This window comes from Malurus melanocephalus, unplaced genomic scaffold (assembly GCF_030028575.1).
Source record: "Malurus melanocephalus ecotype Western Australia unplaced genomic scaffold, MMel_1.1 scaffold_320, whole genome shotgun sequence".
Lineage (NCBI taxonomy): Eukaryota > Metazoa > Chordata > Aves > Passeriformes > Maluridae > Malurus > Malurus melanocephalus.
The window spans coordinates 681,318-708,706 of NW_026623552.1; the positions used below are offsets into that span (position 1 = coordinate 681,318).

At 42.3% G+C, this 27,389-nt stretch overlaps 1 protein-coding gene across 1 annotated transcript; it reads left to right on the top strand.

The window, feature by feature from the left end:
* Positions 1–3,925: 3,925 nt before the first annotated feature.
* YY1 (YY1 transcription factor) lies at positions 3,926–27,375 on the top strand. Its single transcript, XM_057377652.1, has 5 exons — positions 3,926–4,896; positions 13,879–14,041; positions 23,198–23,258; positions 25,736–25,894; positions 27,024–27,375. The coding sequence occupies exons 1-5, from the start codon at positions 4,200–4,202 to the stop codon at positions 27,204–27,206; spliced, it is 1,263 nt and encodes a 420-aa protein (XP_057233635.1). The 5' UTR covers positions 3,926–4,199; the 3' UTR covers positions 27,207–27,375.
* The last annotated feature ends 14 nt before the right edge of the window (positions 27,376–27,389 follow it).

Sequence of the window (27,389 nt, forward strand, 5' to 3'; positions counted from 1 at the left end):
TCATCCTGTGAAATTGAGAAGGTCAATGTCTCTCATTCAGCTTAGTATTCTTTGGGGTTAATTGAAACAAAACATGATTTTTCAAATTATCCTTGTATGTCATCAATGCACATGATGGTAGTAACCTGTCTGCAGAGCTTTCTACTACTTACACTGATGCACCTCCTCACCCTAAAACAAGAACCCAGCACATACAATCTTCTGTAGTACTCAATGCCAAGTATATGTAAAAAGTAAAAGCTGAAGGAAGTTCAGATGAGTAAGAATTGTCTTTGAGAGCATGTATCTCATCTTTTCCTTCCTCTCCTTTCTTCTGTCTTCCTCTTCGTGTGCATGGTACTGGGGGCTCAGGTAAATGTGGATGGCACTACTTTTTTTTACAAGACTGCACCATAATGAAAAGAGGTGAGTTCTCAGTAACCTGTAGCTTTCTATCCTGTCCAAACAACTTCTGTACAGAGCTACTACACTGTTTGTGATGCCTTTGAAGTTGCCATCTCTTTGAATCCTGAGGTTTTCCAAGCACATTCCGGTGCTAAGAAAAGCAGATATGTGAGCCAGTTCAAACCAAAAGAAAGGAAGGCTGTGAGAGCAGTAGAAGCTGAGTTTGTCAGGAGAAAACCCATGACATTTTGTCCTTTCAGTCAGGTGCGCTTGGCACCTGAAACTACTACCAGGAATTTTGCAGTGCCAAGAGCTTGGAGATAAAACAATGCTGGTGGGTGTGGGTATGTGAAAAGTTAAAATCTGGTTTCTGCAGACTGATGGTGGACTATAATATCCTGCAGCAGATTTTAAGGAAGGAACCAAGGAGGAAAAAATAAACAATCAAACAGGTAAAGCTGAGGCATCTAGAGTGTGTAAAGAATAAATATATTCTTAAACACTTGTTATGGATGCATAAAAATAACTTTTCTTCCGATGCATGGTTTTACATTTTTAATTCAACCTTTTTCCCCTTTGCTTTTTAAATGTTTCTAGGAAACAAACTGGAGTTCTGAGCCTGGGGAACAAAATAGAGTGCAGAGAGCAGGAAGATAAGAGATTATTAAGGGGATAAATTCTGCTGCTATTTGGACACGGGACAAAGTTTTCTTTTAAACATTTTTTCATTGGGCAGCTTTCACATCTCTATTTTTCCTTGTTGCTATATTTTTTTACTTGTCAAGATGTTAATGGAAAAATAATGCAAGTTGAGCAGACCTTCTCATTCTGGATAAAGAGAACTATAATGGAGAAAACACAAGGCTGATGCAGAATATTTGTCTCACATAACTTGTTTCACCGAAAAATAATGAAATATGAATATTGCAGCAAAATCTTAAAACATTGGCTTTATGCCAAAGTATGGGAAAGAGCAAAAAACACAATTCAAAATCAGGTGCTTATGATACTTACAAATTAAAAAGTGCCTTTCCTGTGTGAAATTACATAATTGCTTGCAGGGAAAAAAAAAAATGAAACAAGGTTGTGCAACATTATTAAACTACTATCATTGACCTGAACGAAATATTTTATCTCTATAAACAAGAGAGACTTGTGACTTTGTTCTTGTATTTGACAAAGCACATTTACACTAACACCAGAAAAACTCCTTCACCCAAAATAACTCACTCAGGGCCCAGTCCCACGTGCTCTGATGGCAATGTCAGCCCTGATGGGAATTCAAGAGCAGGATTGAGTGCATGTCTAACATGCAGTTGACATTAATATTTTCTCTATGCAAGATTAGCATATAAATTATAATTCAGTTGTGTATTTTTCCTAAAAAGAAAAAAAAAAACAAAACTCCATAATGACTCACCAGGTTTGTTTTTTTTATTACATGTAACTTTTACAGAGGAATGAGGGGGACTTCATTCTAATTTTGAAGTCTTTTTCTTAACAGCTACAGAACCATTTTTCCCACGCTGGTACACATGTCCTTCCAACTATAAACAGAGGGGCAGAATTTATATGTAGAGTTCTGGAAATCTCTTTACAATATCTAAAAACAGCCTTTCAGCTTGTGAGAATTTTGCCATGATAAACTACATCTTGTAGTTTGTTAAAATGGGAGTGCTCAGTATGACTGCAGAGAAGGAAATCCCAGATCCCCACAAGTAAATTTGTTGCTATTTCCAATAGATAATAGGAAAGTATTTCCTAATGGGACAAAGGTCAGTACTGGTGTCTTAAGACTTGGACTAGACTAACTTGATGATGAGGTAGAACAAAGTATCTATTAGCAGGAACCTTTTGTCAGTTTTCACATGGTGGCAATTTGGGATATAAGCTAACCAAGCAATGGTGTAGTGAGAAGTCAAGGTTAAAATGGAGTAGATACTTGCAGCAGCCTTGGAAATACTTATGAGGCAAATCTGCATTTGTAGTTAACATAAAAGGGGAAGGAAAGGTCATTTAACAGCTGACAAAAAAGAAGGAATGAGGAAGAGGAGATGATCTTGTCCGGAGTACAGAGGCCTGTGAGACTCATTTCAAAATTCTCACCTTTAGTAGTACTATTTTGTATAATCCAAGACTTTCTTTTTTTAAAAAGATATACATACTCGTAAAGTTACCAGCACATTAACCTCTGACTGAAGATTACATACAGTCCTCTTGAAGGATTTTTTTGAAGGATTTTCTCTACCTGTAGAGAGCATTTTACAATTACTCAATCCACAGCTCTGCATCTCCTATTTGTAACTCTTTCTCCTTCCTTTTATTAAGACAGGCACTTGTTTCTTTGTGAATTCTACTCCTTATTTATATGCACATAGGCATGGCCCCTTACAAAGCTAATAACCAAAAAATTGCAATACACTCACGAGTGCTACTTTTCCCTTGGCACTTATGCACACAGCAGCTCCTTGATGGGTAAGGAAGGGATGTCCTGCAACAGTTGGCAGAAGGGGAAGGAAGTGGAGTGCGACTGGAGCGCAGAGCTGCTGCATTTGCAAGGCACGAACTGTTGTGTTGATGTTGGAAGGTTTCTGGGGAGCAACGGAGTTCAAGGACTGAAAAGTGTGTTAATAATTAAGGCAAATACCTACATTTGACAGTGGAAATGAGGTGATCACTTAACGTACTGTAATTTTGTGCAGTGATTGAACTGCAATGCATCACTTATTTTAAACGCCGCTTCTCGGTAAGCGAGTTCATGCTCTCGGCTGCTGATCGCCCCTGCGGACGTGCCTTCAGGCCGGGCTGCCGGCGGCACCGAGCACCGGCGCTCCGCACGCCCGAGGCTGCAGGAAAGCTCCGCGCCACGCACAGCGGGGAACACACCACCCCCAAAAGGAAAAGGGATAAAGGGAGGAGACAGAAACATTCCCACAATAAATGTGCCAATAACAGCACAACTGTAAAATTCAAACACGCCGATCCGCTCGACATCTCAAGGCTCATCCGGTGCTCGGCGCCTGCCCGCCTGCCCAGCACCGGGACCGCGCCGATAGCCCATGGCCGCAGGTCCCGTATGACCCCAGGCCGGCAGCTAGCCCTCGGCCGCGGGGCCGGCCGGGAAAAGGCCCCGACACGGCCGCTGGTCCCGGCCCGCGCTGCCCGCGGGGCCTCACCGGGACACGGGCCCGGGACACGGCGCGCGGAGCCGCGCCACACCCGTTAACGGCCGCGCGGCCGCAGCGCCCCCTGGCGGCCGGAGCGCCCCCACCGCACCCCGAGCGCGCACGGAGCGGCGGGGCCCGCGCGAGCGGCGGGGCCGGGGCGGGGCTCCCGCGCGGAGAGGGGCGGGGCGGAGACAGCGCCGCGAGCCGATTGGCTGCTCCGCGCCGGGAGGCGCGCCCCGCGCTCGTAGCGCTCCGTGATAGGCCGTCGAGGCCCTGAGGGGGCGGGGCGCTGCGGCACGGCGCGCCCCCGTTGGCTGCTGCTCTCGCCTGGGCGCGGCGGGCGCTGCCATTGGCCGCCTGGCGGCGGGGGGCGGGTCCGGCGGCAGCGGCCTCCCGGGGCTGGGGTCCGTCTCGGCGGCAGCGGCGGAAGTCTCGCGAGGGAGCGCGGCCGGGATTTGGTGGTGCTGCCTCCCTCCTCCCTCCCTGCCTGTCGCTGGCTGCGAGGCGCTGGTGTTTGTGTGGAAGGGGGAGGAGGAGGAGGAGAAGGAGGGCAGGCGAGAGGAGCCCGAGCCCCACCATCCGCCGAGGGGAGCGGACCGGAGGCCCCTCGCCGCCCGCGGAGCTCTCTCTCCCCTAACTCGCCCCGCCATGGCCTCGGGAGACACCCTGTACATCGCCACGGACGGCTCGGAGATGCCGGCCGAGATCGTGGAGCTACACGAGATCGAGGTGGAGACCATCCCGGTGGAGACCATCGAGACCACCGTGGTGGGCGGCGAGGAGGACGAGGAGGAGGAGGAAGAGGACGAGTGCTGCGAGGAATGCGGCCCGCACCACCCGCCCCATCACTACCACCACCACCAGCCCATGATCGCGCTGCAGCCGCTGGTGTCGGACGGGGACCCCAGCGGGGCGGGCGGCGGCGCGGCCGGCGGCGGCGGGGGGCAGCTCCACCTGCACCACCACCACCAGGAGGTGATCCTGGTGCAGACCCGCGAGGAGGTGGTGGGGGGAGACGACTCGGATGGACTGCGGGCCGACGACGGGTTCGAGGACCAGATCCTCATCCCGGTGCCGGCCCCCGCCGGGGAGGACGAGTACATCGAGCAGACCCTGGTCACTGTGGCCGCTGCTGGCAGCAAGAGCGGAGGCGGCGGCTCCTCCTCGGCCGGTGGAGGAGGCCGCGTTAAGAAAGGCGGCAGCGGCAAGAAGAGCAGCAAGAAGAGTTACCTGAGCGGGGGAGGCGGCGGCGGGGCCGAGGGCGGCGGCGGCAGGAAATGGGAGCAGAAGCAGGTGCAGATCAAGACCCTGGAGGGGGAGTTCTCGGTCACCATGTGGGCCTCGGGTAAGTGCGCGCCGGACCCCTCCCTCCCTGGGCCGCGGGCCCCGCCGGCGGCCGCGCGGTGCGGCCGGGACAGTTTTGTTTTGAAGGGAGGCCATGTTTTGATGTGTGCGATGGGCGCCGCCATGTTCATCGCCAGGGCAAGTATGGCGGCTCCCCGAAAAGATGGCGGGGTCTGCGCTGCCGCCGCCGCTCCTGCCCGGCCGCGGCGGGGGGAAGAGGCAAACATGGCGGCGGCGGCCAAGATGGCGGCGGCGGGGGGTGCGCGGGCGGGCGGCAGCGCCGCCGGCTCCCGGGCCAGGCCGCAATGGCGTAGTTTCTGCAGCAGGGGGAGGCGGGGTGCGGGGCGAACCTCCCCGCGCTCCCCCCGTCCCCGCCCCGCCGCCGCTCCCCGCGGGGCCCGCTCCGCGCCTGCCCCTCGCCCGCCCTCCCCTCCCCCGGCCGCCGCCGCCCTCTGTCCTCCTTCTCCCCCGTGTCCCGGCCCGCCGCCCCTCCCCGGCTCCCCGCCTGCCGTTCCGCTCTTGTCGCTCCCGCCCCGCGGCCCCGAGTGAGGCGTGTGCGCCGGGCCGTGACCGCGATGTGCGGGCAAAGACGCGTCCGCCCCGACCCCGCGGCTCCCCGGCCCGGGGACGGCGAACCCCGAAATACCGTGTACAGCTCGCCCGGGGGGCCGCTCGTCCCCGGCCCTCTGCGGTGCCGGGCGGGCGGTGGGTGGGGCCTCCCCGCCCGGAGCCCGCGGTGCCGGCGAGGGGAAGCAGCTCTTCGCCCCCGCGGGGCTGCCCGCGCCTCCCGCCGGCTCGGAGGGGGCGGCCGCAAACAACCGGCCCTTCAGAGCCCGAGGGGCGCCGGGGGTGACAGCCGAGAGGGGCGGCTCCGGAGCTGACCTCCGTCCCTGGGAGCCGCGGGGGGGAAAGGGGCAATTCCTGGCTGGCTCTCGGAAACCGTCCGACTTTTCTTTGGCTGGGTCTGAAGCTTTAAATGAGCTTTTTAAGTAGGCTCAGGGAGACCTTGTAGTGTGAGATTCTGGTTTTTGAGGAATTTTTTTTTTTTTTTGTGTGTGTGTTTTGTGTGGGAGTGTCTTTTAAAGGCAATTAAATCTTGTGAAAGTGTTCAGTGTCTGCGGGACTTGAAGTAAATCTGACGTCGTGCACCTGCCCTGCCCACTTTCTTCTTTTTTTTATTTTTACAAAAATGTATTGCCGGCAGCAATGGTCTGTAATCAGAGTTCTATCCGTAAGTTACGTAAATGTAAAAAAAAAAGAGGTCAGACAATATCAGTTCATGTACTGTTTAAACTGGTGGGTTCTTTTTGCATAGTAAGTTGGTCATCTAACTTGCATATCATAATTTTTGTGCTCTTTCTAAATTTTTAAAAAGAGTCAAGTAAGATAGAGATACTCTCGAAGCTTGGGATGTTTGCAAATGACCAGTAGTTGTTATAGGGGAAAGTGTGTTGTTGGATGGCTGAGTTTCTCTGCCTGAAAAGATGGAAAGCACAGTGGTTTGGATTTTTGCTCTTTTTAAATACAGGTTACTATTTTAGTAAGTTTGACACTATTGGCATGTAGTCAGTTGACAATCTGATGAGTTTGATTGAAGTTTCTTGATGAAGAGTTTCCCAAATACTGTTTAGTGTGATGGTGTTCTGTCTGCATCTGTATATCACTGTATGAAACTGAATAAATTCCCTTGCTGGTATTTTTCTTACAACTGACCATCAAAGAAAGATAAAAGATAATAGAAACTAATACAGTCTCCTGGCTTGTAGAAGCTGCCGGAGGAGCAAGCTGCCGGAACGCGAGTGGCTGTATGACTCAGGAGCTGGCAGGATACCGGATACAGGAGCTCGCTGAGATCAATTGACAATTTCTAGCATGCATTTGCACTCGGAAATTCAGAGTGCCTGATAGGATGCTTCCTTAGGATTGCATGCTGATTATTACTTGGCCGAAGTGAAGCATGTGTATAATCAATAAATTTACTTCTCTTCCCAAATACACAGCTTTTACATCAGGGGCGGCCCTATTGATTTTGGGTGGTTTTCTTCTTCAGGAGCATGACCATGCAAGCTCGCTAGGAATGATGCCCACTTATAATTTGCTGGAGATTGGATTGCATTGCTACATTTAACTCAATTGTATCCATGATGCAAAAGAATGGAGAATACCTAGTCTGACTTGACTTCTAATGCCAAAAAATGCCCTTCCAAAAGCATAATCAATATATAGGGAAAAGTGTTAAAGTTGAACCTCCCTTCCTTTTGTGCATGCCCACAGCTTCAACCAGATTTTGGTAATAACCTGCTCAGTGGTGAGTTGTGTTGTGAGGTTTTAGTGAGACGATTGGATAGGCTCTGATGCCTCATGTGCAGCTTATGTAATGTTAAGAGGAGGGATCTGATGTGGTCAAATGCTGGGGTTTTCTTTTTTCTTTTTTCTTTTTCTTTTTTCTTTGAAACTTCAGAGGCCAAATTGTTGCCAGAGAAATTGAAAAAGAAACAAAGCTTGAGGCAGAGTGATATACACCCAAACCAAGTCCCAAGCTGAATACCCCCCCTCAGAAACTCCAAACTAAATCAATGCCAAGAAAATACAGAACCACTGGCTTGCAAAAGGGTAGTTCTAAAGTTTCCCTGGAGAATCAAGTATTCTTTATTTTGAACACATACAGTTTTGCATCAGTATTTCGACATAATTAAAGACTTGCTTGCACACTGATTCAATTGACTATTTTAAAAGCCAAGTGAAAAGTTAATCAAAAGACAAATGGTAGTGCAGGCCATGCATCAAGATAAAGCAATGAGCCCTGTATTGCTGTACATGGGATTTTGAACTGGGAACAAGGGCACTTTGCTCACCACAGTGTGGCATGACAATGTGAATTAATTCCTTGTTAACATTTGCTGGTACTACTATATTAGCTTGTTCACGGGTGGTACCAAATTTAGCCAATCATAATTCTTTTTCCGTAAATGAGTATAGCATGTCTTGTAGCACCTCTTGAAATGTGTAGAAATAATCTGTGAAATCTATAGCAATGTGACTAAAGGGAACTCCTTAATCCTCGTTTTGTTATGTGGTTACTTAGAAATTGCAGTACTGTTGTTGGCAACGATTTAGACTTACTGTAACTTCTCTTATCACCTTGGTATCTATGGTGATATCAAACTTGTGACCCATGATTAAAGTGTTTAGTTTGAAACAGGAATGCCTTGTTCTAGTTCAGATCAGATTTTCAGCTCTTCAGAATAGAATTGTTTGTCTTTCTTCATGTGTTGATGAAAGTAAGGAGTGAATGAAAGTATTTCTGAAAGGGTTGAAGAGATGTATTTGGTGATACTTCGGTCACGTTCCTATAGGGCGTTTACATTATACCTATCAGAAAATTGAATATAGTTAATTGGGCGCTCCAAGTGAGACACCCCAGTTTGTACTAAAAAAATTGTTTTTATCAAGTGGAATTTATTTGTACCTTAGCTGGATTCAACTTGAATCTTTCTCTTTAGTGGTTTTTTCCAGGTTGGGTGCACAATAGTGAAGGGGGAGGGGAAGGATTGTGAGAAATCACTTTGTCAGATGGTGCTTGCAAAACTGATTCTTGCATGCAGGAACATTTGGGAAGGTGGTGCTTAAATGCTGGTTGCACCAAATGCTGGAAATTTCAAGCAATTGAGGCTTAAACTTAAGGGGGAAAAATATATTAGTGTAACTCTATCTTCTGGGTAATGACTCTGTCAGGCTTTCAAACCTGAAATAGGTGTTAGCTTAAAACTATTGTTGTTAGCATAGTCTGCAAGCTAAGGGGTGAAATAGCACAACCAAACATTGCTCACAGATGTTAAACTGCTCAAGTGTCCCATCCCTAGATGGGAGAGACAAAGATGCACAAGTTACGTGTGTGTTTTGGAAATTATTTCTGATAATACAGTAAGCCAGTGCGGTGGGCCCATATTTGAAAACTTAAGGAGTTTGTGCTGGGTTTCTAGAAGCTTCTTCAAAATCTCTTAAACTTTCAGTGTCTCAAAAAAGAAAAGGGTTTTCATTTTATTTCATTAGATTGCAGGGGTGAGAAAAATAACCATCTGCTGTCTGACCAGTTGTCTTATGTAGTATAAATGATAGATGAGTCATTTGTGGGCCTGTATCAAGGATGGCTGAAATGCTTTGCAATGACAGATAGGTAATGAGCTCCTTTTAAAGTTTTCATAATGGAGACAGAAATTGGTTCTCTGGTTTAAAATATTAAGATGACAATCTATTTCTGACTCTGATTAAGACAACGATGTAGGCTTCTGCTATAAGTATTGAGTCTGCCCTGGCATTTTTTCCAGTGATAAGGCAGACCTTTCTATGTATTTGTTTTAAGTCTAGAACCTTCTAAAATAACTCAGTTAATTTGCTTCTTAGCCCACCTTCAAACTACAGTCCTCTAACTTGCTGTCGGATCCTTCCCCGGGACGTTCAAGTCGCTCGTATGCTGACCATTCAGAAGGTCATAGTGCTTCGGCACAGTCTCATAAATGCTGAAGTCAGATGATGACTCTTGATATATGCGCTGGTTTTGTCAGTTCATGTCTCAGTGGTGTGAAATAAGAGATGGGTGACACAGGGAAAGAAGAACCTGTTCTCCATCTGTGTGCAAGGCACGTCAGAGAGAAAGTAACCTAGCAGCCGTTTAGGTTAAAAAATGACATACTGTGCAAAATGGAATTTTAACATTCAGAAGTGTCTGCTAAATAACGGTATTATTTAACAAGCTAATTACAGTTCTTTGCTTCCAAACATGACCAATGAACTAATTCGCCTGAGGAGATTGCAATGTGGTAGCAATAACCAAGCTGTTACCACAGTGCCTTGGTACTGCACAGCTGCCGAATACATCCTTTATCCTGTAATTGCTTTTCAGCTGTTCCTAAAAGCAAATGTGTTTAACCCTGTGATCATAAAAAGAGAAATTAAATGTTTTTCATCCTTTCAGTAGCTAAGTAGAATGTCTTTTAACTTGGTGCCTTGAGGAGGAAGCTGTAGGGTCAGGTCTCATTGCTTTGCCACCAGGTGGATCTTCCAAGTTCCTTTCTGCACCCTGTTTTCCACAGATGAAAACTGATTGAACAGCAACGTGTTCTCCGTGCTTAGTAACAGAGCAGGAGGATGGCTCAGAGATTTGGCGGTTTAGAAGGGGAATACAATAAAATCAAAAATAAGTGAGGAAAAAAGTACTGACAGAGCTTCTTGGGTTGAGAGCTAAAAGGGTAATTTTAGAAAGCTGGGGAGTTCCAGAGTTGTCAGGTGGAGTTATCTACTAGTGCAGAAATACACAAAATAATGGGATTCCAAGGTGGATGCATTTTTCTGAGCAATTGCAGGGCTGCAAGAGATGGAGAAAATGTGGTAATAGGAGCATAATGTGATCAATAAAGTCTTTCGAAGCATATTTTACAGTATTTTGTTATTGACTTGTTGCATGGAGACTGTAGTTACTAGTTCTATCCCAGTAATCATCTTCCTATTTCAGTTGATACTTGGGCTTAGTTCTCTTAAAACTTCAGGTAGTTTCACCAGTAGTCAAAAGACATGAGTGGCTAAACACTGAACTTCCACTGATCTTAATAAAAAAAAGTTTGACATACTTGCCTTGAAGGGCCTGAGTGGGTCCAGTTCAACATGTGTATTGCCCATATTTAGGGGACAGTGAGACAAGTGCAGATGGACTGAACATGATGATGTGCTAGGGTATGTCCTAAAAAGGTGCATAGAACAACCCAAGTATCTACCTTAATGTGATTTGGCTTAGAAGGCTGTAGGGGGGTGTCTGTGGTGTCTCTAACAAATGAGTGTTTTACAGCTATGTAAGATAGATGAATATTGGATGTAGCTATTGCCCTGACTGATTGGATGTTTTTGTGAAGATGATTATTAACTAATTGACACATGCTCAGATCCTCTGTGTCTTCCAGAAGAGGCCATTAAAATTGTCTTCCAAGTTCATTACACGAAAGTGCATTGGATCTATAAGAATAGTGATTAGGCCAAATGCCTTATATTTGAGTCTGCTACACTCTTCAGGTCGTTTTAAGGCACAAAACAAAGTGGATCAGATAGTATGTATTGCAGTTCATTTCCTTTTCCTGACTGGCTCGACGGTTCTGTCCATATTTAACTTGTATGGGTGGCATCCAGAGGTGTCACCATAATTTCAGGGTTGTGTCTGTTTTTGGTTAGCTTTGGATGCAGTATTTTTGATTCTTTGATGCTTCAGGAGAGGAAAGGGAGGAAGTCATTTGCCTATGGCAGACACCAGGACTTGCTTCAGGCCAAAAAACATCAAGCAGTTAACTTGCCCAGTTTGCAGCGAGAATTATCAGTTAACTTGTCAGCCTGAGTGAAAGTTTGCTTGCACTTTACCCTCCAGACTTTGAGCTGCCTAGTCCAGGTTGGTAGGCTAGCACAAATAGAACAAAATCTGTGCAGAGAGGACATTGGTAAAGTTTTTCCATTTCCAAACTTCCTCCAAAGAAGTGGGTGTGCGGGGGGGTTCATTTTGTTTTCCCAATAACTTAATAATGTCATAGGGTGGTCAGGATACTGAAGAGCTACTGAAGTCCACTGCTAGTTTTTCAGAAGTATTAGCCTAAGATAAGACTTCAGGCTAGCTGTTTTGTATTTTATTGTTTTGGTTTAAATTTGGTTTTAGAAGTGGAGGGGTGTTGTGCTGCAGAGATGCAATTTTTTATTATAGGAAAATATGGTGGTTTTTTATTTTCACATAACTGTCAATATGCTAAATAATATTAGTAATTTTTTGTGTTTTGCTCCAGTAGTCTGTGGAATTAAATAGCTGTAGAATTGGCTTCTGTTGGCGGGCTTTTGGAAGGTAAAGGCACTGAAGGCTGACTTTCAGTTTGGTACTCAATAGCAAGAAAGCACTGGGGGACTGTGGACCTTTACGCTAGGGAGGGAAAGAAGATATTTAAGAATGTATACAAAATTTCCCTGCTGACTCACACATCAGATACGAGGCAGGAAATGAAAACTTCTGTGTTATGAATGTCATCAAGCAGTCAAACTGCACGTCCTGGGTAGCTGTTGAAATGGCCACGTTAAGGACAGCTGATCTCGTTCTAGTCTTCAGCATGGAGAAGGTGTCACTTTTAGCTTTGCAAAAATTTTGTCTCATTCTCAGCTCCATGTCTTTCTGCCTGKAWAGGCGTTGCTACATAATCTTTTTTGAAGCTTCTGTTAGAAAGAACAAATTGTTGCCAAATTAGAGGATTATCGACTTGAATTTGTGACTCTTCAACTGCTGTAAAATTAAACATATAATCCTTGCTTAAGGTAAATTTAGTTGCTTTTTTAAAGAACTGGTAGAGACTGAAAGGTAGTGTGTTGAGTGGACAACTGAAAAGGTCAATAGTCAATTTTGTAGTTTATTTTGACTTTAATGCTGCAGATAGTATTTTCTTATTTACACTTCTGTCTTTGCAGCATTGGAGTCTGTTTTCGTCTTTCACCATGGAATATACATGAACTGCTATTTGATCTGGTAGATCAGATTAAACCCCAAACTAGCAGTAACATTTCTAGAAATAGCTCGGTGGCAAACATTAAAAGCAGGCATTACAAATTGAATAGAAATTTGTGTGTACTATATTTCTTTTATTTGCATGTCTTGTTCTTTCTTTCTAGCCTCAGTTATTTCTTGTGTTTCTGTTTAAGGAAAAAAAAAAAAAAACCCAAAACAGTTTGTCTTATGTTTTCTGCCTTATGTTTTGTTATCTTTTTTTTTTAATTGGTGGAATAATATTTCTGCCCTACCACCTTATATTTCAACTGTTTAAACAATATCTGTAAAATAAAACTTCCTGTTATTTTTGTATAGCCTCTTGTGTATAAAACAATTTTCAGAATCTGCTCCCCATACTCATAGTAGGAGAAGTAGTGTGCTGTCAAGTCCTATTACATTGAACTGACTAGTTACAGCTATATATACATCTGTTGTCCTAGGTGTGTTTGAGGGTGGAAAATGGGATAGGTGCTTGCTTTCTGCTGCTGTGAACACTGCAGTGAGGAACGTAGATAGATGTTTCTGTTCTCTGCCATTTTTGTGTCTGTTTCTGTTACAAAATAGCAAGAGGAGATAGAATATGCATGTTTTCTAAGGTATGAATGTGAGTAGACAGCAACAGCAGGTCTTCCGCTTGATTTCACTGTACTCCTTGAGCACAAATTCATAGGAGGAGCTCTAGAGCAGAGAAAGCAGCAGTATCTTAACTGGCTTGCAGATCAAAGCTTTGAATTATCCCAGTCTGCTGTTTACATAGTAGAGTGGAAAAGACCTTAGGCTGGCCTTTGGCACAGAAGGAAGAAGCCCCCTTGGGACACAGACACAGAAGTTACTTGCTTTGAGGCCTGTTTGTAAAAGTTAGAAAACCTTAATTTTACAGGCAGGTGCTGAAGCACATCAGCAGTTATTTTCAAATTTCTTGTCACTGTTTCTGTTGGAGGTCAGGGGAGTCTGAAGACTCTGAAATAAAGATGCGTAGTCCTGACATCTTAGGGTACGTGTCTGCTGCTCTTTTGATTGGTTTGCAAAGTTAGGGACTACTTCTGACTATCAGAGTAGGTATGATGAAGATTAGTCCTGAAGAGGTTAAGGGAATTAAGTATTTAGGCATTGTTTCAGGAAAAGTACATTATCTTTCATATGCAGCCAACATTCATAGGATAGTTCTACTTATTCCTGTATTTATTGGTGTTTGAAATAGATAGGCAATTTCTGCTTTTTTTCCTCACTCGTATTCTTTCTGTGTTCTTCAGTCTGTGACTGTATGGGGGTGTTTTTGCTCTTCACAGGGTGGAAATCCAGAAGTGCAGTGTATTCTTTTTAATGTGCAGCAGTAGTGAATTTGTACTGAGATGTAGCCTAGTAATTTGTATGCCGTTTGACCTTTAGTATTTATTGAATTCAGTATTTTGTGTATTTCAGATGACAAAAAGGATATTGACCATGAAACAGTGGTGGAGGAACAGATCATTGGAGAGAATTCTCCTCCAGATTACTCAGAATACATGACAGGGAAGAAACTTCCTCCTGGTGGAATACCTGGCATTGACCTCTCAGACCCCAAGCAACTGGCTGAATTTGCTAGGTAAGTAGGAAGAAAGGAACTTTAAGATTGTTTTCTTTGCGCTGGTTTAATTATGAAACTGTTAGGCAAAATGGTATATCTAGTATGGCTCATTATTCCATTTAATTATCTTCTAAAACAAGGGACTTAACACAGCACCATCTACTCTGTTGTGAACTAAAATAATGGGATTTTATATTCAACAGCAGATTATTCAGTGACTTCTGGTCTTTAGTTCCATTGGGTAAGACGGGACCTCAATACATTGATAGACTGCATCACTCATCACTCTAGGTAACCCTTACCTTAGGAATAAGACTAGAGGTCCCTTCCAAGCCAAATAAATCTGTGATTTTACATGACAGAATGTTTCTTTCATGTGAGTAGCCTTAAATTCCTAAGCAGCAAAGGATGCAATAAGTGAAATGCTGCATTCGGATTGTTCAGTACAAAATATCAAGGCAACAGTATTTGGTTGGCAAAGCCACTTACTGTTCTTTTTCACCTGCTTCTTAAGATCTTAAATCGTGTGTCCATCACTTTCAAGGGCCACTGATAATTGCAGTTTCACAGTTGGTAACTATACTGTTTGGATTTTCTCTAGTGAGTCAGAATTGTCACTGGTTTGCATATCAATAGGTTGACCTAAGTAACAAGGTGACTTCTACTTTCAAATGGTAGTGGAGTGACTTTCAGCGGGGCGGGGGCAGTGAGTGTCCTGTGGGCCCGGCTCTGTTCAGGGCTCTCGGGGCAGCCCGTGGCCACCAGAGGGCAACCACGAGGTCAGCGGAGAAGCCGCTCCAGCGCCACAGTGGGGTTGGCTCTGCCTTGGTGCCCTGGTCCCCTTGTGCTCCGCTCAGTGCAGAGGCAGCGTTAGTGCTGTCTCCAGATGTCTGAGCACGGCTGCTGGCTTTCTCTGCCTGCTGCTGCCAGGTTTTCCCCATCTGAAAGCAAAGTGTGCGTATAAAGCCACACTCATTTTCATGTTTTTAGCGGCTGGCTGTTGTTCAGAACTCAAGTGCACAACTGTGACACTTAAAACAGGTGGACAGTCAGATGTTGTTCTTACTTCCTGGGTCAGAGAGAAGTGTGCCTTTTTCCAGATAGTTGGAAGGGAGGGGGCAGGGACTGTTGATACGAGTTCTGGTCTGGCTTCTTGGGTAGCTGGATCTTGGTGTTTAGTGTGTGCGTTTACTCCTGTTTCACCTTTTTGGTCTTGCTGCTTTTTACAGGTCTTGTTCTGTTACTGTGTAGCATGTTTGTGGTGGAGGAATAAAAGCAGGGCCTCATTCCACAATTTACTTTCAGTAAAGCCATTGAACCATGAATTTTGAAGGTTTCTAGTAAAATAGTTCTGCAGGGTTTGCTCCCTGCTTCAGGCTATGTGATCTGGGAATGTGTAAAAGCACATTTAGCTTTATCACAAATAGCTGAAAAGAGGGTTCTATCTGAAGTGATGAGTGGTTCTAGCTATTGATAACTCTTCATTCTCGTTTTACTATCATTTGTCAAAGTTACTCTGTTTTTTTCTGGGACCTGCCGGAGAGTTCATACAATTTTTTGTGGAAGCAGCTGTTAAAGTGATACTCTGGAGTGTACATAGTGTTCCAGTTCTAAACTGTTACAGGTTTCTACTCGTCCTGTGTTTAGAATGGTGTTCTCCATTCCTTCAAAACATGCTAAAATCTTTGGTTTTATGAAACACTGAAGTACTGGATAGCTGTCTCTTGTTAAGAAAAGGAAATAATTTCTCGCAGGATATTCTCCATGCAAATACTGAATATTTTTTCTCTAGATTGGGTTGAATACTTCATATGATTGTCAGGATTTGGGCTTCTTGAAATGAGCAGGCTGCTTCTATCAGATGTGTCTGCATATTTCTGAATTTGTAAAATGTTTTATTTAGGTTCCTATTGAGAAAATAGTGGCTGCTGGCAGTAATTTAAAATTACTTTAATATTTATAGAAGGACGTTATAGGAAGTTCCAAAGCTGGAATTTGTAGCAGGTAGTAGAAAGATTCAGTTTTATGTGTACAGCCTCTTTTCTCACAGCCGATAAAATGTAATCCATTTCAGTCAGAAAGGAAATACCTGATGGTGGAGTAAGCACCTTGCGGGGACATTGCCTTTAGTAATAACCCTATGTTGCTCAAAACCTGAGAAAAATTGTTCTTATAGCTTAATTGTGTATATATATGAGACTTTCATGCATCATCTAAGCTTTTTTGATTTCTTGGTCAGAATTGTTGACTATCAAACTTACTCTTGCCTTACAGTTGTATGTTATGTCTTAAATGGTTGTGTTTGTTTATTCTTCTGAGACTGAAGAGTATGGGTGTTTTAGAATTTGAATATTTCTTGTTAAAGTCTTGGTCCTCTTGGAATAAAGCATGTTGAAGGGACTCCTTAGCTAATACGATGGATTCAAGTACTGATACCTGCAGACTGCTGTTCAGTTGTCTTGTTGACCTTGCTGTGTGCAGTATCACTAGAAAATCTGCATGGCAAACTGCAAGATAAAATTTGTTTTTTGTGTCTGGAATTGCTTTGGAGGTTCAAGAAATACAGTTTTTCATGTTAAAAAAAGGTGTTTGTTTAGTGTAAAGTTCTCTGAAATTGTCAAACATTGCTCATTGCTTTACAGTTGAGCATTTCAAAATTCTCAGTAGCTGTATTCTGAAGACTTGCAGCAGCAGATGAAGCTGAAACTTTTAAACTTAAGTAGCTTCACGGGCTTTAGGATTTTGAATAATGAACTTGTATTTAGATTACTTGAAAAAAGAATTGTGACAGTGCATATTTAAGGAAATGTGAACTGGCTAGTGAAATTGTATGCTAAGTGCACACTCTGAACCAGGCTAGATCCACTATGTATAACAATACAGCTTATGTTGATTGAGGATAAATTGACTTGAAACTTCTGCATCAATTATTAGGAACAAAATTCTGAGGTTAAGCTTAAACAGATAAAGCTTAAATTCTAGGGGAATAGATTTTGGCCAAGGTTCTGGTGTTCTCATCATGATCTAGTTAGTGGAAGGTAACACAGGGACAAATCTGATGTTTGAAGTTGTATGTAGCTCTGCAACCCTTAAAAAAACAATTCAGAACTGTAGTAATCGAGCATCTGCAGTGGCCACCAGTGCTCAGAGTTCAGTGGCTCTCACAGAGTGGTTGTGTGATACAGTTGTCTTCCACTGCCTCGTTTAGAGCATATGTCATTGAGTCACGTAGCAGGAATCTGGATCCTTTAACTGGAACTCCGGCAGTTTTTCCTGGAAAAGCTTTTTGTATGCGTTCTGTGATTCCATTGAAAACTATGAATAAACAGGCTGTGTCAGAACATTGACATGTTCAGTTATGCATACACAAATGACCATAAGTTACACCTGGTTGGCAGCTTATCACCTTTTACAGATTACTTCATTCTTTTTCAGGAGTCTTGAATATTCTCTAGCATGCTTTTAAAATGAAATAAAAAAGAAGAAAATAATTCTCTTAGGCAGTCATATCAGAATGTGAAATGTAAAATGTTGATTGTGAATGAACTGCTTAGAAGGACAAAATCTAATAAATTACCAGATAAATAAATTTACCATGTTTTCATTTAATACATTTGGCTGGGAAACTGGAGATCCCTTCAAGTGGAATAAAATGTTTCATCCAAATCTAAGTTGGTGACTAAGTAGTTACCTGTGAAGAAATCATAGCTGCTTGGTAATGAAAACTTGGGAAGGTAGCAGGGATATTTGTAGTATGTCTATATGGCAAATTCCCTCAAAGCAGGCCACTAAAAGGGATATCCCTGATTGTCCCCGCCCTCTTGTCCTCTAAATACATGACTGAAGTGGCTAAAGACAGCAGAACACAGACATTGGTAAAACAAAGAAATAAGAGGGAGTGTCCTGTAGCTGGGAAATTGGCACTGTAATGGGTCCTGGTGGTAAAAACTTTATTCTCTGTGGTTTTATTTTCTCCTGATCTTGGTATCTTTTCTGAAGAGGAGCCATTGTGAGAACTGGCCTTTTTTTCTATCCACTTTCCAAATCAATAGAATACAAAAGAGAGGAAACTGCGATAAGGGTTTGAAATTGGACACCCTTGTAAGAAGTGACATTGCGTTCTGGTCATCCAGCTTTATGACTTAGGCCCCTTTTATATGGTGTATGCTTTTGTATTGGTTTTGTTCTTAAAGAGAAGCTTGAAGGGCAGTAAAGTGACAATTGCTTTATTCAGTATTCTTCTCGGGGAGGGGAAATCTGCTCTGTACCACGCTGCAAAGGTCACTGTCCCTTTTTACACATAGGATATTCCTTATAACTGGAACAAACCTAGTAATTACTTTTGCCAAATTTGCAGAGTGGAAGAACTTACAACAGTTTTCTTCCTAACTGTGATGGAAGCATGGTAAGACACTAACTTTTCCTGAGTTGTAAATAGACTCCTAGGACACCTTGTGCCACTCCCCTTTCATCTTGTTTATTCAAAAGCCAGTCTAGCCAGTTCCAGGAGTTGTTCAGCACAAATGATCTCTTGCAGTAACACAGGACAGTGACGCTTAGGTTGGTTCTGCTCAGCAGGGCAGCTCAAGGGGAATGGCAGAATGAGGGAACACACCAGCAGTACCAGTAACACTATAGAGAGAGAATCATTTCTTCCACCTGTGGTTGTTCCTCGTGGGGTGTTGCCATCAGCACGGGTTAATATTATTGCTGGTCATCAGAGACCTCTAGAATGTGTTAAAGGAGTTACCAGAGAGACGGTAGAACTGTTAAAGTTAGGGAGGGAGAAGAAAAAGTATGTGAGAACACAGAACTCTTTAACAGTGGCAAGAGGAGATTATGGAGCAAGGGGGAAATTCTGTATTGTTACTTGAATTATGTTTCCTTTATTCCCAGCTTTAACACTGTTTCTATGGCTGCCTTTTAAAATTGCATCAATTGACAAATCTGTAGGTTGTGGAGTTTGACAGGGGTTTGGAGTGGGGATTAAGGTTTTATTAGGGTGAAGTACTCTGTTCAGCTGTGTAAATGAAAGGATGCTTTCAGATACTGCACGGTGACAGTGTTACTTTCTTTATTTTGAGAAACTGAGTGGTTTAATACCTATGATTTCCCTCAGTCTTCCTTATGCATGGCTAAGGGAGGGTTCTTTTATGGAGCTCATTCTGTAAAGCTGTTGGGTTGCACACATTCCTGCTTCCTCTGCTGTCACCCATCCTTCTCCCTACTCCCTCAGTGCAAGTTAAGACTTAGTCTTTAATTGTAGCATCCCAGTGACTTGATCCAAAAGGTACCCTTCCTAATTTTCACAGTTAACTGGTCTACAGTTGCTTCTACAAGGCATGGTCCATGTTAACTCACCACAGAAATTAAAATTTTGGTCTTTCCGTATAAATTAACTTTCTGCAAAGGCAGCTGTTTCAGAAGTTCCACCCGCAGTTCAGAAGTATTAACGTGTGTGTCTGTAGTTTTGTTAAATAGTGGCATTTGTTAGAGTTCTGTTTTTGATTAATATTTCAGACTAAGAAAACTTGGATGGAGCTGGTAGAGATGCTCTACTGGGTGGGAGCCAAAAGTCTAACCACCACCAGCAAGAGCTACCTGCACCAGTGTAATTATGATCAACAGCCCAGATTCTAGTCTGGTCTCCTTTTGCAGAAAGTTAATCTTAAAGTAAGACCAAAATCTTTTTTTCTAATACATTTGAATATGTAAATCTTTAAATTCTTCGTTGAGAGATTGTCCATATGGCTTCTGTAGCTTTATGAGCAATATGACATTTTCAACACAATGATCTATTGTGGTGTTGTGCCCTTGTGCCTTTAATCCTGGTGTACAAAGTGCCTGCCAGCTGCTTCCAGGCTGTTGTGTGTGGTTGACACACAACCTGGACCCCACTTGCCACCTTTCTCTTGCAGTGTCTGCTGCATTTTTGTTTATAAGCTTGGTAATCTATGGAACCCTGTGTATAAGCACATTCTTGTTCCACATTTTAGTTGTAATTTGCCATGCTTCCATGAAAAATGAGAATATTTCAAATCTGCTCATTTATTAGCTGGACTTTCTTGGTTTTTGTGTCCAAATGGTCACTGCTGGGCTGATACTCCTGAATTTAGAAACAAAACTTGAACTTTAAAAGGTCAGCTTATTCCAGGATGGACATTCATAATGTGCTGTGCCTGCTCAGACACTGAAAAATGTAAGGTGTATGTTGATGCTGCAAATTTGTCCTATGTCTGATCATCCAGTTCACCTGCAATTGATTCCTCAAGTCCCTTACTGCACTGGCCCAGGTTTTCCTTCTCACTGTACCTCAGCAGCCTCTTAGAGATGACATTGTTGCAGCATTTCTTTTTCAAAGATTTGCTTAGTACCAGAGGCAAGACACGTGAGTCAGGAAGAGGATTTAAATGGAGTGTGAAAATGCAGGCACTGCCCACTAAAGCTATATGCTACATCTCTTGTTAGCAATTCTCTTGGTCTAGTCACTCTGGCCAATTAAGACTTCAGAACAATAATGGTTTTACTCTTTCTGATAATGTCAGGGTCACTCATCACAGACCTAGGAAATATTTTTTCTTCAGTTTTTTGGGACTGGGGGAATAACTCAGCCAACATTTGACAGGTTGAATTAGGAGGAGGTGTTTTTGGCACCAGCTTTATCTCCTAAGCGTGTTCCTTGTCCAATAGAATTAAATTATGACCCTCTGTTCTCTCATGTCCCATCTTGTCAATTTTTTTGACAATTATGGATGCTAATTTCTGTCCCTTTTCCTGTTCTTAAAAATCCCACAGACATAAGCAGAGTCCCATGCTAAGGGTAATTGAAAGCATTCAATAGGGATACTGTAAGGACAGCTTTTGTGTTTGTGTTTTCTATAGTACTCAATAGTACTATGAGTCCGGAACCTCACAGGAGAGTGTAGGCAGTCAGTTAATCCCAATCAGTTGTTTGGAGTTAGCTATTTTAGTACTTTACTCAAAGACACTATGTAAACAGCACAGCCATTCTGTATTCCAATTGGATTATATAAATTAAATCTAATCAGTAAGGTCAACTGAGTTGGTCTGTAGTGTTGGGAAAAAATAGTTACAATGAAGATTTAGATATTGAGGGGATTGCTGTACAGGAGCAGATGCACTTTGCTGTGTTCAGAATGTTTCTCCCCTTGAATTGATGAAATCCTAGTTGTGCTGCTGTTATGCAACAAGAGGAGTTTTGTCAGCAATTGCACCCTTTTTCAAATCACTGTTAGTATCTGTAAATGTATTTGTAACACTGCAGGAGACTGCAGTGTTCTTCAGGTTAGATCTGTACATACTCAGTGTAGTTTGGAGATGCTGAGCCAGCAGGAGCTTCCCATGTGCCCACTCACAGAAAAGAATAAAAGCAACCTCTAAATCCTTGGCTTTTAGTTCTGTGTCTGTGAAGTGGCTGTCAAGTGCTTTAGTCTGTACATGATCACTTGAACTGTGCTATGTTTGCAGTACTGAAAGGACTCTGAGTGAGGGACCAGTGATAGCTGACAGAGCCATAGGAGACTCGTCCATCACATATGACTGGCTGTATGTGGCCTGTCCATCCACTGGCAGTTGTAAGATGATTTTCCTGGATCTTCAGGACTTCTGAGGGAGCTTTTTCACTGCTCTTGTCTTAAGTAACCCTCTTCTCTCAGCAGTCCATGTGAAGGAAACAGGTAAAGGCAGATTTCAGCCATAGGAGTGTAACAGTACCAAAGAAGCCTGGACTCTGGCCTGCAAAAACCAAATGCTTATGTGGGCAGTGGAGGCAATTTATCTTATTTTCGCTAGAGTGCTTGAGAAGTCTTTGAATGTTCAGATGTTGCTATTTAGTCAGCCTCATATCAATTAATAAAAGGGATATAAAAAGGTACATATATGCATTGCTTGGAAATCTCTTCTCCCTGAAACAGAATTCATGGTGATTAAAACTGTCATGAATAGCAGCAGACACTTTTCCATTTTAACGTTAAGAATAGTGATTCTGATAATTCCAATTATTTTGTTAATTTCAAGCCACTCATTTCTGTTTAATTGAAACTAGGGTACACCAGCAAACCTCTTGATTAACTTATAGATACGATATGTGGCCACCTTGTCACAGAACTGTCCTGTGCTGTACTGTCAGTAAAAGCAGTTTGGTAATCCACATGAACACACGGGCTCTGCTTTCCCAGCAAGGTTTGGGAATGTGCCAAATCTCATTGCTTACTTAGGGGAATCTCCAGCTGTGATGGGGTGCATTTATTTTCACCCATCTACTGCTACCATTAGATTGAGATAAACCTTTTCATTTTGATTTTTTTAAGAGATCACTACAGATTTGAGAAATAAAGATAGCTGAAAGTGCAGTGGACTCCCCCAAAATCACATCTGGCTCTTCTGATTTTCTGGCAGGTGGTTGTTATAATACTGTTGTAAGATAATATAGTACAGAGAGTCTTACTGTAAATGAAACAGATCTAACATGTACAAGCTGGGCCCTTAGGTAGTCAGTGGAGATTAGTGGCACCCGTAAAATAATGGTGAAGTTCCCTGTCAGTGACCAGGAGTAAATTGGTAATTGCTTGTCAGTTGCCAAGAGTGGGATCTGTGTGCACAATAGCTGAAAGTAAGAATAAATACCATTTCTGTGGTTGTAATGGATGTCTCCATTGTCTGTGTAGATTCCACAACTTGCCTGATTGCTGCTTTCCCTGCTTCTGTAGAGTTTTCTTTAGAAGTCTTGTGTGGTGAAAATACTGAAGAATGATTGAACCTGTACTCCTTCGTGTCCTGCTGTAGGATGGAGAGGAGGTGAAGCTAAATAGGCCACATGGGTGACATAACAAAAATGAAGTTTTGAAACAAAACTTCCTAATTGCAATTAGTATAAGTCAGGAAAAATATCTCAATTTACATATAATCAGAGGATTAAGAAGGTAGTATTACATCTCTTATTCTGTATTTAAGACATCTTTCTGGAAAAGCAGAGCATTCCACATGCTAAATTATACTGTTAATATTTTTATGAAGGTTTTGAAAATGTTAAAGTGAGTATCACTGACACATGTAATACTGGGGGGATAAAATGTGCTCATTATGTAGGCACTTAGGGGAGCCCAGCTGTCAACTAATGTGTTTCTACTTTGTTGTATTTTTTTTGTCTTTAAGAATGAAACCAAGAAAAATTAAAGAAGATGATGCTCCACGAACGATAGCTTGTCCTCACAAAGTAAGTGAAGTGCTCAGCTTCTGAGTAGATAGTAATTTGTAGATCAGAATTTTGTATTGATGTTTTCTCTTGAGAATGAATAACTAAAATATCTTACTGTTAATAGAATACGTTCAGTTAAATATATTTTAGTTGTCATTCTCTAGAAGCTTCCTTTAAAACCTTTCACTGAATAATATATTATTCCCATTCCTTGTCTTAAGGTTAGTGCATCCCTAATCTTCTGGTAACCATGATGCACAGTCCCTAACATGCTGGTTTTACTGTTGTGATTTCCCGACACCCAAGAATACATACTTGAAAGAATATTCTGAAAGCTGTTCAAAGTACGTTCCTAAGATCTATATATCCTCTGCTTGGAAACTATGACAGATTTGGAGTCTAGATCAGGAATCAGCAATTTATGGTGCAGATGCCAAAGTCAGCTTTATTGGAAGACTGAATTACATTCCACAGAGCTGGAAAGTGCATCATCATGAAAGAGAGAGGCAGGCATCTTGGAGATACAATTCTGACACATCAGTAGCAGGGAAGCTTCTGTCTTGAATAAATGCTGCCAGTCACCTAGATTGGTAGCATCTGGCTTTACTGCATTATCCAGCTTTTGTAGTGCTTATTTTAGCTGACTTAGTCTGTAACAAAAAAAAGACAAATGCAATCTTGCTGACTTCTGGTCTAGATAAGTGTGAGCCTAAGCAAATAATTAGGGCAGATAGCTATTAGACATAGCCATTAGAGAGCATGAATAGAAGGCTACTTTCTGACAGCCATGGTGTAAGGAATTTTCTGAATTCCTCTTTGTGCTTATATTGATTTCCAATTTTCCACATTGGGAAAGTGTCATGTTTTTTTTTGTAATACAGTATGCAGAGATACAGGAACAATTACTTTTTACTATACCAAGGAATGTTACCTTCATTTCTTTGATTTACTTTTTCATAGCCTCAACTTCATCTGAACGGGGTCAGGGAAGAATGTTCTATCCTTCCATTTTCTATCTTGTAATGTTTGTAGGCTTTGTGCATTTGTGAATTAATTTAAAAAAAAAGAAAAATATTGTAGCTGTACCTGCTGCTCTCAGAGGTGGAAAGTGACTTTAAAATAAATGCAAAAAAAAAGGATAGTCTGTTCACTTTAGCGCTGCTTTGCCCCACCCAGTTCTGCCATGTTTAATGAATGATGGCACAAAACTTCAAGATTAGCCAAAGAGATTCTAGTGCCTGAAGAGAGAACTCCTGAAAGTGACATTTCACCCTTTTTAGAAGAAATAAGGCTTATTTAAATTATTTGTTTGGAAAAACAAAAAAAAAAAAAAAGAAGCCGGCAGAATTTAAGATTAGCAATTTAATGTTCCTTTAGGCTCTGTTGTTAAATTTTATGTTTAATAGCACAGTGAAGTTGGTAGACTAGTATGTATAAATTTAAACAGTATCACTTGTAGTACAAATACAATATATGATTATTTATAGGATTTTATGGGGGATTTTGAACCTTGAGGAAGACATTTATGAAACATATGATAGACATCTATTGATTGTCACTGAAAGGTGAAAAAATGTAGAAAAATTAGATAAATAGAGCCCCAGATCACTGCTGTCTTAAGCATACTCTAGAATCAAAAGTGATGCTCCTCTGGCAATGCAGGGTCAACCTCCAGGTTAAGATTTCTGATGCTGTACCTGAGTTAATGTATCTTCTGCTTTTAGATTGAGTTGGCACTCATTCAGGCTGTTGTCCCACCTTACTCAGTTGCCCAGTGTCCCTTTGTAGGTTTAAACTGCAGCAGCAGTGGTGCTGTCTCTGTCTCAAGGTGGTGGTGATCAGTCTGCTGCTGCCAGTTTGGACAAGGTGTAGTTCCTGTAAGTGCTGGAAACCCTCTTGCTCCATTGCTTCTCAGAAATGAGGAGGACAATGTTGGCAGGTGATGCACATATAAATTGCACATACTAGGGAATAATCTGTGGTATATTAGAGACTACATAATATATTGTAGTACAGCACATATATTGTAGTACAGCATATATTGGATTACAGCACACTGAAGAGTATACCATAGGTGTCCATGAACTATCTTTCTGTCCTTTGGTTTTTTTCTTGTATTTCTGTTTTGTGTTTGTTTTTTCCTCTGAAACCTGTTAAGGGCTTTTGTTTGCTTTACTCATTTGCATCTGTCAGAGCTGCATCCTCTCCATGAGACTGTCCTATCATTCATTTGACTGCACATGGCTCATAATATTGAGTGAGGAAAGGGTTTGGGATTGTGTTTAGGGTTTTGGGTTTTTTGTCAGCCTTTCAAATGATTAGTTTTCATGTATTGCTTTTTAAAAAATAAATGTAAGGGATGTTCTTTTCAGGGCCAACTCTTAAGAAAGTATTAAGAATATGAAAAGCATTTTAAATGCTTGTATTGTAGCAGATAAAACCTTCTTTGTGAGAACTAGCTTATCTACTAATTGAGTTTCACTGTTCTTTTTAAGGGCTGCACGAAGATGTTCAGGGACAACTCTGCCATGAGAAAGCATCTGCACACCCATGGCCCTCGAGTACACGTATGTGCAGAATGTGGCAAGGCCTTTGTGGAGAGCTCGAAACTAAAGCGGCATCAGCTAGTTCACACCGGAGAGAAACCCTTTCAGGTACTGTTAACCTGCAGGCATGGCTACCACCACTTATCCTGGGAACACTGGAGACTGAGCTATAACCTGGCTCCAATAGCACTTGGGTATATTATGGCTTGTCTAAAATCAGATAAGACACCTGAAAAACTGGGAGTCCCCTTAGGCTGATTAGGCTATCATTAATTTATTTACATAGACTTCTCTTAGATATTGGTAAACTGTATGTACTCGAGAGATAACTTCCAAAATATGTAAAGTTGCCCTCTGTAAAAATGAAGTCTGTAGTTACTAAAGAGTTAAGAAAATGTCTCTTTCTCCTCATCATCTTTTCAGCTTTGTAGCTGTGGACAGCTCAGATTTGGGGCTGTTGGCTCAGTTAGCTCAGGGTACTGATTTTCAGTACCCTGAAAGGGGTTGTTAACCAGTTTTCAGTAAAATGATGGGAGTCGCTGAATCTCTTTCCGTTTATATCAAGTCACATGGGCTTCTGCCACCAGAGGTCCCCTGCCCTCTTCATGTGATACTCCCTCTAAATCTTTTAAGTTATTCTTAGTTTTCAGCATATATATGTTCTCCAGTGCACACTTAAGTTCTTGTTTTTCCTTAAAGATTTTCTTAAATAAATTATTTCAGAAACTTCATTTGCAGTCCTCAGGCATTTGCTTAGATGCATACACTGGATATTCTGTGTCCTAAATATAAGTATTTCCCACTAAATGTGCTATCCTTTTTTTATCAAGCCCATCTTAAAAATAAAGCAGGCAAAATGAATAGAACTTTGCAAATCATCACTGAAAGGGTGAAATTCTGATGTGAAATCCTGTTTCTGTTTTGTAGTACAGTGTAGATACTGTTTCACATGCCGGAGTGGTTTTAGTGAAAGTGCTTGCTTGCAAGCTGGAAGTTATTTATTTCCCTCTTTGAAAATAGATACGCTGTTGTCTGTATAGTGGATATGGTGTACTTCAATGTATATACTGAAGCATGGCAGGTTTTAGTGCAGTTCACAGGAGATGCCCACAGCTTCACCCATGATTGCGCCTCTGGCTTCCTGTCTGTGCAGTCTGGTGATTTAAAAAAAACTGTTCTGATCAGTGATGGAGATGAGTTGTATTAGCTAACAGACTGTGTCTTTTCCTTCTCACAGTGTACGTTTGAAGGATGTGGAAAGCGTTTTTCACTGGACTTCAATTTACGCACACACGTGCGAATTCACACTGGCGACAGGCCCTACGTTTGCCCGTTTGACGGCTGCAATAAGAAGTTTGCGCAATCAACCAACCTGAAATCTCACATCTTAACACACGCTAAGGCCAAAAACAACCAGTGAAAGTTGAGGAGAACATTCTTGAACTCAAAGCATCTTACAGGAAAATCAGTTGGAAAGAAATACGCTTCCCCTTTGTATATTGTTTCTAGAAAAGAATTTTAAAAAAAGAACCCTACAAACCTAAAGGACGTGTTTTGATAAGTAGTAAATAAAAAGCAAAAAAAAAAAACACACAGAAAACTT

What these genes read in the sequence shown, in the direction of transcription:
- YY1 (XM_057377652.1), top strand. Translation starts at nt 4,200, where the DNA reads ATGGCCTCGGGAGACACCCTGTACATCGCCACGGACGGCTCGGAGATG. An exon ending in CGATAGCTTGTCCTCACAAA is followed by an intron (nt 23,259 to 25,735) that starts GTAAGTGAAGTG and finishes GTTCTTTTTAAG; the next exon opens with GGCTGCACGAAGATGTTCAG. An exon ending in CCGGAGAGAAACCCTTTCAG is followed by an intron (nt 25,895 to 27,023) that starts GTACTGTTAACC and finishes TCCTTCTCACAG; the next exon opens with TGTACGTTTGAAGGATGTGG.